The sequence below is a fragment of the Aureococcus anophagefferens genome (genome assembly GCF_000186865.1).
Source record: "Aureococcus anophagefferens unplaced genomic scaffold AURANscaffold_33, whole genome shotgun sequence".
NCBI classification, from domain to species: Eukaryota; class Pelagophyceae; order Pelagomonadales; family Pelagomonadaceae; genus Aureococcus; species Aureococcus anophagefferens.
Window position 1 is genome coordinate 79,921 of NW_008705591.1, and position 10,982 is coordinate 90,902.

The 10,982-nt window shown below is 49.5% G+C and overlaps 3 protein-coding genes across 3 annotated transcripts in view; 1 reads left to right on the forward strand and 2 right to left on the reverse strand.

Annotated features, from left to right (window-relative positions):
* The window catches only part of AURANDRAFT_55153 (hypothetical protein), a gene marked incomplete at both ends in the record, with an annotated part of 2,299 nt that extends 2,207 nt beyond the window's left edge, over positions 1 to 92 (reverse strand). Inside the window, one exon of the mRNA XM_009042548.1 lies at positions 19 to 92. The remainder of the gene's footprint in view (positions 1 to 18) is intronic.
* Positions 93 to 2,767: 2,675 nt separating this feature from the next.
* AURANDRAFT_59495 (hypothetical protein) lies at positions 2,768 to 3,333 on the forward strand (the record flags this gene model as incomplete). Its single annotated transcript, XM_009042513.1, has 3 exons — positions 2,768 to 2,984; positions 3,040 to 3,096; positions 3,146 to 3,333. The coding sequence occupies 3 exons, from the start codon at positions 2,768 to 2,770 to the stop codon at positions 3,331 to 3,333; spliced, it is 462 nt and encodes a 153-aa protein (XP_009040761.1).
* A 662-nt stretch (positions 3,334 to 3,995) lies between these two features.
* Positions 3,996 to 5,432, reverse strand: AURANDRAFT_38965 (hypothetical protein; the record flags this gene model as incomplete). The annotated part of the gene is made up of 3 exons (XM_009042547.1): positions 3,996 to 4,626; positions 4,708 to 4,922; positions 4,965 to 5,432. The coding sequence occupies 3 exons, from the start codon at positions 5,334 to 5,336 to the stop codon at positions 4,275 to 4,277; spliced, it is 939 nt and encodes a 312-aa protein (XP_009040795.1).
* Between the last annotated feature and the right edge of the window lie 5,550 nt (positions 5,433 to 10,982).

A 10,982-nucleotide genomic window follows, 5' to 3' on the forward strand; every position in this document is an offset into this window, starting at 1 on the left:
ACTCGGGACAGGGTGGACTGAAATGTGTTCAGCTCGGCCACACTGAGCTGAGATGCAGAATCAGCTTGATTGTCGCATACAACTCCTTCCTGGGATTGTTTGGCTGCTAATTTTTGTTGCATCAGTTCTGCTTGTTTTTCCTCACGTACGTGACTTCTTCTTTCAGTTTTGCCGATGGTGACGCGTTCCCGCAGTCGGTTATTGAGGATGGCGCCGGAGGAGTCCACCTGAAACGAGAAATTTGAGAATGTAGTGAATGTTTTAAGATTTTGGATTAAGAATGGCCATGTCACATGCGTTATGGTTATTCGAGGCATCCTGCTTGAAGGCAACCACGTCGTCGCCTGATTCGTTGATGAAATACGATACATCCTTCCATTCAGCGGAGTGTTTAGTGAGGAACTCTGGCTGGTTGCCGTCGGCCTGGTTACACAGGCATCAAGGACTGGGGGGCGCAGGGAGGGGGGTCCGCTACGCGCGGGCGCGGGATTGTGCCCGAATCATCACAGTGTCAGAAACCAGCATTGAATATTTAGAGAGCTTCTGGATAGAGCCCAGAGCATTTGCTTTGTCTGAAGCATTCAAGGGCAGGTCGTGAAAGCCGACGGCTAGATTAAACACCATATTCGCAGCAAACTTTTGAGCATTTTTGGTATTCATGAGAAGTGCTGATTCTCGAAAGTCAAGTCCCAGACCAAAACCAAAAGTCTGCAACAGGAAATACTGTCCATAAGGCTAAACTGACGTGTTCACCTTGGGGAGATATTGAAGCAAATCGTGGTGCTTTTGACGAATGAAATTAACCCCCGCCTCTGCGACTGATTTGATGCAGTCACCTTCAAGCATAACACTCAGGCACTCTCGTCGAAGATCCAGCAGAATGTTATAGATGGTCTCGATCTTTGGCACCTGTGTACGGATGCACGTGAGCGGGGTGAGATTGTAACATGCGACTAGCAGGGTCAACAAAAAAGGTCCTGGCCATATTGGCGCAGTGGAAGTTGTAGCGTGCACCCAGTGATACAATTATCACATCATCGGACAGGTTATTGTTGTTGGTCGATGCGCTTGGTCTAATATCATAATTTCCGCCACTCTGTTGACAAAATCATTTCGAAGTTTTGGGTTAAAATTGCACAACGCTGCCTAACTCACCTGGACTATCGGAAAGTAGCATGATTCGAATTGTCCCCGCGGTAACTTTATGTTCATCATCGAGGGATCTTCGCAGCACTCGTCCGCCTTGGTTGCGAGTTCTTCGTGAGTGATCAGTTCTGCCTTGTCGAGGGCGGTTTCCACGAGTCGCACGATGATGTGCTTGAGGACCTTGTGTGTGATGATTGAAGCCTTCCGCGTGCTTGTTGACGCATGCTCATCGTTAACACTCATCAATAGTCCCAACGCTATTGTTACATCGATAGTTTCTACTCCTGCCTACAAATAGGAATGTATAATACACTGCCTCTCTGGGATACAAACGCGTCTATTGCCGAGCGTATCGCCTCGTCCCAAGATGTCGCGAGTGCGCCGCAAAATTTCATTTTTGTAAGTTGCCCTACTTTTAAATGTTGCATCTCGCTTATCTTATCAACGAGGAGCTGGACAGTATTGGTATGATCATGATCATTCGTGCCGGGCCTGCATGCACAAAATGCTCAGGGGAATTTCTGGGCTGGGACAACCTATGAAGCACTAATTTGGCCCCATCCGGCCGCCCCTGTTGCAGAGCCTCGAGCATGTTGCATTTTTTGTCGGACGTCATAACGTGGAGGGTTCCGCCGTGTAACACAACGAGCGAACCCGGCAGCTCGAGACCGAAAAGATGTATGAATACCGCTGAAGCCTTGTTAAAAGTTTGCGCATCCACCGATGCAGGGTCCATCGGGACGGCGATGACGCCCGCTGAGTTCCAAACACGTTCCGAGGTCAGCGAATCGCGCATCTTCGTCAGCCGCGCCCAGAAGATATGGGGATCCAAGAGGGCCATGTTAACAAAAAGCGACCACAGTGTACCTCGATTCCGAGTCGCTCGCCCCCCGGCCAAAGTGAGTATGTGTTCAAGGTTGAATAAAATAAAACGGATTTGTGATGCTGTTGAAGTTTTTGAGTAGTTGGCTCTGTACGCAAGACGACGGTGCCGGCTTTCAGATGCGACGAGACATGGCCAGGTCGGTGGTCATGGCGCCGAGATAGAGCCTGCCAAAGGTGCCCATCACCACTGCCAAAGCCCTCTTTGCCATCCATTTTCTCGAAAGCATACCCCTCCATTCGATCCGGCATCTTAAATAACCCAGCCACATGTGGGTTTATATATATACTCCCCAGGGCCGCATATTGGAGTGATTTAACTAGACTTACTTTACTTTCCCCGGGGCCTTGCTGTACTATCGGTCTATCTAGCTATCATGCGCACACCGACTTCGATGACGCGGTGTGCTAAGGAGAGGGAGGGGTGCCTTCCCTATCTTCGACACTCGACATTGCACTTTCACTTTTTTGCCCTAGCTACATTGGAGGCGCTGGTGTTGGAGGTGCTGATTATGCCGCGCCTTCGGCACCCGCCCTAGTTCCAACCGCAAGCGCCTCAATGGTGCAGGCTATGAGCAGCATGGTAGCAGCCTATGCCGGCGGTTTTTTTAGCCTCAGGCTAGTGGGAGACACGAAAGGCCAAGTGGACGGAAATTACCAGGTGGACGCGATCGATATTATTGATACATAGACTAGTAATCAAATCGCTAAAATGGATGTAATCGAAGCTCGCGAAAAGATGATTGCTCGTCGGTTTGGCGGCGCTCAACAATCTCGCACGGGTGGTAAGGGGAGTGTGCGCCGCAAAAAGAAAACAATGCATAAGACGGCAACCTCGGATGATAAAAAACTGGGAAGTACGCTGAAGAAGCTCGGAGTCACTAACATACCAGCCATCGAAGAAGTCAATTTATTCACATCAGATGGCAAAGTGGTCCATTTCTCAAACCCCAAAGGTAAGCTGACTTGCGTATATATATATCGCCAAGTAATGGTTTCGGTGTCTCTTAGTGCAAGCGTCGATTGCAGCGAACACTTATGTTGTCAGTGGCCCAAATGAAACCAAGCGTAAGTCAGCATTAGACAATCATGCGGTACGGATCTCCCCAATGCACAGAACTGACCGAGCTTTTGCCTGGCATAATGAATCAACTAGGACCTGATAACATAGACCATCTAAAACAAATTGCTGACAAAATGTCTTATTCAAATCGTGCCCCATCTGCCAGTTCCAAGGATGATGAAATAGATGACGACGAAGTTCCCGATCTCATAGAAAATTTCGAGGACGTCAGCAAACTCTAGCGTTGCATTCGAGTGCATAGAGCATTCAGGTCTTGATTCAAATTTCATGAACCGTGGTCAATGTTTGCGCTCCTTCCCATCTATAACCATGAAAGCCAGCGATATGCATGCGAAGTCCGTCGACTACAGGATTGCGGACAGCGGACAGTTGATGCCCTATTCTGAGTTCGCGATTTGGCGACGACCAGGCCACGCTAGGCCAGAACCAGAGCGCTAGAATATGCAATCGAAGCCGCACGCTGTGCAGCAACCTCAGCCGCGACTCATAATAGTGGCCACAGCAGCGGGTGGTGGGGTCTTGTTTTGCCTGAGGGCAGATAGCTTATGGTTACTGCCGCCGGCGCGACCCCGACCGGAGCGCGACTTGCAGTTAAGGGGAGTAAAGTAAGTCTAGTTAAGTCACTCTAATGGGCGGGGAGTATAAACCCACCTACAATCAATCGACCGCCGCTGAGGTGGTTGGGAAATGTTACCAGCTCCTGTGCGCTACTAGTAAGCGCTCTCTGTAGCGCGAAAATGCCTGGGGGGGGGCGTTGGGGGAACCCCTCTGACAATTGCTTCGAAGCCTGCTGGACAGTGGGATCTCGCTTGGATAATGCCAGACAATGCTGCCCCCGGTCGGAGTGGAATAGGCCCAGGCTCTTCATCATGAGCATCACAGTGGCGGTTTAAACCAGATTAAACCTGACAGGGCTGCTTATGGACCTGAGGTGGGCCTATTTGGGATATCGGCGGCTATTCGTTTGTTCTCAGCGGTGGGGCTCCCTTGGGTTCGTTGTGAGTGCCGCGGGGTTCTGCGGGGTATGAAGCCCTCGAAACCTCGGGGGCTAGACCATGGCGGTCCGATCGCATCCGACCGCATTCAAACGCCGCAATTCAGACGACCCGACCCTGGCGCATCGACAGTTTCATCAGCGCTTCATCTTCTCGACCCCCCCCCATCAACGACCCCCCCCCCCATCAATCCAGACTTTCAGCGCAGCAACAGAGGACCGCCTGGATACAGCACCACGCCTTTGAAGCCAAGGCGCGGCCAGCAATATTTCGGCTGGGAGCCGCTTGCTGGGCTCTTTATGAAGGCATTGAGTGATGAAATCAACAAACTCAAGGGATGAACCAACTGGAGGTGTCGGAGAGTTCGCCTCAAGTATGGTCTGTGCCATCCCAATGCAGGTGTTTTCCTCGGGATATGGATAAATCCCCATGGCACACTCGAGAAGGACAAGTCCTGTGGACCAAATGTCCGATGCAAACGAATATGGTGCTGAGCATATACGCTCAGGGGACATGTACCTAGGTACAAGTGATCTAGATGCAGTGATCTTCTTCTGCCTCTCTCTCTCCTTCAGTCTTTTGGGGGCGCAGGGATGCTACTTAAAAGTACCCACAAAGGTCCCACACATTGCAATTGAGTTCCCCAACGTTGCTGACACACCAAAATCAGTGACCTTAACTTCTCCATTTGAATTTATGAGCAGATTTGATGGTTTTATGTCTCTGTGAACCCTTTTTTGTTTCTTTAAGTATGCAAGTCCATACAAAATCTGGAAGGAAATATGAGCCAAGGCTTCTTCTGGGAGTGCACCAACCTACGATCTGATAATGAAATACAACCAGCGAAATACAGAAACCTGGGAAACAACATTAGCCAGACTGCCACCATTCATGAACTCGAGCGCGATTGAGATCGCACCTTCACGGTAAAAGGCTCCATAAAACCCAATAATTGCTGGACACTCACAGTCGTATAGCGATTTAATCTCGCGTATGAGTTGGTCTCGTTTTGAACGCTCAAACATGTTTATCACTTTGAGAGCTATTGTCAATGGGCCACGGCGCACACAAGTGTATGTAGCCTCGAGCACAACTGACGAAGATCCCTGTCCAATTACGTGACCGATCTGTAAATCCTCGTAGACCAATTTATCTCCAAGCTTATCTTTACTCGTTACATGTGTTTTTGACTCGGTGCGCATCGAAACGCCCTCTGCGTCAATCCGCATTCCATCCCGATGAAACACCTTGCCGCCAGCTTCAAACGACTTCTCCAAGTTCGCGTTGCCAGAAACTGAGTCAACATCGATCGACAACGAAAGATTACGGCGACTTCTCATTCTATTGCTCGATTTTAGCCCCCCCCCCAATAATACATTATTGTTTCAGCTTGCTTGGCTTCATGATTAGAAGAGGTACCTGTCTGGACACAGATAGTTAACACTGGGCCACACGCAGCTCAACTGCTCATAGATACCGCTGGTGATTTGCTCCAGAGTGATGATATAATATTATGTGAGGTGATATATGTGCAGGTGATATAGCCGCCAGGATATTCAGGATACAGAGGAAAGAGAGAGAGAGAAGATATATCTCGTACTCGAGTGCGAGTAGTCGGCTGTCGCTGACATCGTCTCTATTATCGTGCGCCTGGAGCGCACCCCAGGAAAATCCGAGTCTTCTTTTGGGAGGGAGGAGTGGGTAAATGGCAGAGGATCAGGCGGCGGACATGCCGCCGGCAGGAGGGTCTCATACCTTACCTAGGGAGTTTTCTCTAGTTAGAGGAATATGAGAGTATCCCTAGCTAGGCCCATTCTCCCTCCCCTCGTACTCTATTTCTCCACGGTTTATGCTAAGCCTGAGGGGAATTACGGGGCTGCACCCGGTCCTAAAAAAGGATTCCATGTCCGGAGTCCTATTTTACCTACAGCGAGCGACGGTGGATATAAATTCAGCTTTAGTGACGGCGTTGCTCCTCTTTTCTTTCTTACTCACTTAAACCTACTCAAGCGGTCGGAGGTGGAGAGCCCCGATCCCATTAGCCTCCGGGCCCGAGTGGGTAGTCTACCTAACTATTACCATACCCTGGTCCTAGAGTCGGGCTGAGGGTAAACTTCTTTTATATGACGCAGCTTTATCTTGGTTTGGTTCACACGTGTCAACTTGAATGGCACTTAAAACTCCTAGGTCGCGAGCCCACTTGCGAACCCACGTATAGCGCCCCGGTTTAAAAGATTCTAAAAGGCCAACAAAGGGCCAACAGCCCACTCCCAGCGCACTCGCCTGGCAACAAGAGGGGCAGCCAGCGACCGCGCGTGCTTCCTTCGGTGCCGCTGGCGGCATTCGGCAGCGTAGTCGTCTTGGGTTCGACCTGTGGCGCCCACAACTTCGATGGCGCTTCGGTGTCCCATGCAAGTGCCTCTTATCAGTGTATACCTGTGCTCGCCTGAGTTTCGATTTGATCGTTTGAGTCGCATTGTATGAGCCATTATGTTGCTGCTTTGGATCACTCGTTGTGGTCTGTGGACGGACATCTAGCATATTAATATGACGCGACTGATCACTCGTTTGTTAATCAAAAGCTATACGATCTAGGCGATCACACATCAGTGCTATCCTTCTCTTCAGCTTCTCAGTCGTCAGCGGGAAACTAAGAGCAGTGGGCGGCGTGGAAGTGAATACTCCACTTTTGTTGATTGGATACGAGAGGACGGTACTTGAAACCGCAGGACGAGGCCTAGAGAGGGAGTTTTTCAACATGAACGTCAGGGAAGCGTCAGTAATCTCTTCCCAACCAGCAAGTGAGTCTTCATGAGTTGTCAGGTTGTGTGCAACTGTGTCTGTATGGAGATGGCTTGATATTTCACTCAACTCTTCAGAAGAAAGGGAAAACCGAAGGCGAATTAGCAAAGCCATCAGACTTGTTGAGCAACTTAAAATGCTAGAACAGCGCGTTCGCTCTACCTGGGCTTGCTCTACAGCTGACCCAAACTTCAACACGCTATCATATGACTGTTGCATCAGTGTATCGAGGTGATGAATTGGAGCAGGTCGACTGTCCTTGAAACGAACCAGTAATCGCTTCTGGATGATTCGAAATTGATGGCAAATGTCGTTTAGTAAAGACTCGGAAGAACGAACGGCTACTCGCGCCGCGTGGTGATTGTCGACTGCGGCATAAAAATCTGAAAGGGGCAATGGGTCTCTGTATCTTAGTTTGATGCCTCCGTCTTTACTCATCCATCGTTTCTCGAGCCTATTGCAGAGTTCGCTAGCCACCAACCATAGAGCAGGAAGCACAGCGGACTGCACACGATATCTCCCCGTGTTTTTTGATACAAGCACAGTGCATGTAGCTGGTGATGCAGCACCTTGAGTATCATCCGTAAAGCTCTTCAAGGCGACTGGGCTGCTGGTGGCATCAACTTCTGTAAACCAGTATTTGAATGAGATTGCTGATCTTGTAGAAGCTGACATGGTATCGACATCGGCCTGGACAAGCATATCTGCAAAGAGAGTGCCCAATGATACCTATTGTGTGCCATGGATGGTCAATCAAGATAGCAAAAATCAATGGTTGCGCTGTTTACTGACAGCAGCTTGGTCTGTATCGAGAGTAAGCTTAAACACAGCGCCACGAGTTGGTTGAGATGACTGCACATGGCAGGCGAGGCTCATCGGTAACGGAAAAGATATTGATGCACATCGAAGGACTGAACCCTGGGCCAAGTACGTTGCAGTTGCAGATACTCTCATACTTGAAGGTGGAATGGCTGCACGAGCAAAGAATACACATTGAAGCATATGAGGAGTCACTACTCCACCACCGACGGCCACAACTCGATCCAGAGGGACATCGCTCTTGACCCACGTGGGAGCAGCAATTGCAACCTTGACATCTCGAAGAGCGCCAACACCAGAAAAGGATATATAGAGCCTAGCGGTAGCAGAAACATACTTGCTCGAATGATTCCTATCGCAGGTTGGGTGTGGGGGCGCTGTGCATTTGACGGCAGGCTGATGCGGCATAAACTGAGTATGAGTTCGCACCTTTGTCTTCGGATGTGTTGATCACAGGTGACTGCACAAAGCCTGCTAGGCGAGTAATGTCATCTTCAACCGGATCTCTAGTTGCACAATCAGCTGCATCAATGGTCATGAGACTGCACTCAGCCACATGCGAATGCTGCGCCCGAAGCAACACTCTTGATTCAGTATCTGCTTGCTCCAGAGATCCGGAAGCACGAGCTCTGATATCTTTTCGAATGGCACGTAGCTCATCAGCTGCTGATCGGATGCCAGGTTGAAATTGGGGTCGTTCGGCTGTTACCTTCTCCATCAAGGGTTCAGTTCCAAAAAATCTAATTGCGAGATTGCTAAAAATAAATAAATGGGTGTTATAGATGCGTACGCTGTGCCTACTGTAGGGAGACACGCCCAGAATCATCGAGGACCTGCGAGGGAACTTTCAGATTGGAAGGCGCTTATATATATAAACTTCGCTTAAGATATACCACCAACATTCCAGCCGCAGCGCCTCTCGCATGAAGAACCTGCGCGGCGTATCACAAACTAAGATGAGGCGAGCCAACTTGCGGCGGTGCTGCTGACATCACACACTGCAATAGCAAGAGGCGAGCTGCCATCGCTATGGGCGCCACGCGTGGCCCAGATGATTTTTAGCGTGTTGGAGAGCACAATGACGCGTGCGTCTGATGCTCCAAGGATCAAGTTGTCACAAGCGTCACCATCTTCGCTGGTGGGATTACACATGTTCGGCCTGTCTTGTTCCTCTCCTGTTACCTATGTGCGGTGTACATTGTTGCGGGCGTCTTAGCATAAACACGTGGCCCACATATTGTTTCTGCACGAGCAGGCGCTTCGAAAAAATAGACAGGGAAACAGGCTCGAAGTCCAGAAGTTTGACAGCTTTGATGGTGCCTGTGATTGATAGCACAAAGAGGGTACGCTCTCCAAGAGCAATTACATCACCTGCATACCATGAATACACATGTACACAAGAAAGGTTTAACAATAGACTCAGCTCAGAATGACAGGCCGAGGATGACATAGACAAACGAGCGACAGCGAAATTGCGGATTGGTTCACCAACATTGCATGTCCAATCCGATGTCACGACGCGCCGGGTGGTTATGCCACTACTGCTGGTGGACTCGTCTAAAGACCCACTTCCACATTCTGCCATAGAGCTGATATCTTGGTCAGTTGAGGTTGCTAATACCTACGGCTGACCAATCACGCAACTAGGCACAGTCTGATATCACTTTCAACATACTTGATATTTGTAACATTTCACCAATAGAGCTGGCGTGCACATGACAAAAGCGTCTGCGCACGCGATGTATTCAAACGGTCCAGGCGTGAGGCAGTCCTGCAAGCGCCGGGAGAAGGCTTCCGCCTACACGTGCTTAAAATCAGGGATCACATTAGGGTAGAACGCTGCATCAACATCATTCTCATAGATAGTAATGCGACAATCCATACTTTGCACAAGCATCAAGTCATGATCTCTTGCGCCACCAAATGGTCCGAGACATAACGAATATGCAGTGAACTGCACACCATTGGCATAAAAACGGTGAATGTACTGAGGTACAAGCTCAAAGTGCGAAGTCCCCCCTCCTCCCTCGGCATCTCCTGTGGCTGCGGAAGCGCTGGATCGCGCCCTGCATGTGTACACTGCGAGCTTGCGCGGATGCAAAACAGCGATGGCAACATCTTGTTTGCTATTCGGGATAAGTCGCCCAAGTCTTACTTGCAGAATTGGAGAGTCTAGGCGGGTCTCTAAAAGCAGTGACGTTGCATCGCCAGTGCCAGCCGATAGAATCTGAGGATCGTGAACTCGAATCCGTCCTTGTACAGAACCAGTGACTAGTTTCGGGGCGTTTTCAGGCGAATTATCCACATTTCCCACCGCTAAGACATCCTCACCGAATATCTCTTCGCACCCTAGCTTTGCCGACCACCATTCACGCAGTTTAAAAAGTGACATAATCTTTTCGCCGCGAAGTAGCCCCCCTGGTTAGTCGTTTTGGACCATCGTTGTTTCAAACTACTGGATATTTATCTAGGGCCATATTAAGTTTAAGCCGATGTGATAGTACAGTATCTGGGATACCTCCGAGCATATAGAAAATAGTCATGTTATAAAAACCCAGAGTAGCGATCTTTCGTCCGAGACGCACCATTCTTCCAAATTGCAATGAAGGGCACCTGGCGGCGCCCCGAGGCCACCCATTCGCAAATATACTTGCAGGCACCACCGCGTGTGGCGTCGGAGAAAGAATACGTGCCATCTTTGTCCTCGGCCAATGAAATCGCTGGAATATTCGACCCATTTTGATTTTTATTTATTTATGACTACATATAGGAAATGAGCCGTAGTGATTATAATTGCCCAACGTATATATCATAAACGATGCGAGCCATTCGTTTTAAAGTTTGCATCTTCTTCAATATTGGCTGTGCACTCACAGCCATTCATATCCCGAAGTTCATCGAGCTCAGTGAAGTTTATTCCGCCAAGGGCTAGTTTTGCTTATGATTTTCTAAATGCATACCTCACACCCTAAACTTACCCCAGGGTACTACAGCCAGTTCGCTGGCAGTATCCTACTCTACCTTACCCACCTAGTCTGCGTCAGTTTTCGGACGACTTGGTTGTCGGACGACTTGGGAGCCCTTCGCCTCGCTTAGTTGACGGAGTTTACAGTCTTTTGGTATCTGGCTGGGATTTGCTCCCTGGGCACCCATCATGAACCTCTCGAAGACGGGGCTCTGACAAGTGGAATGAATGCATATCGACGGCGACAAAGGGAGATGAGCACACGCAGTCAAGCAGAATTTCTAATTGC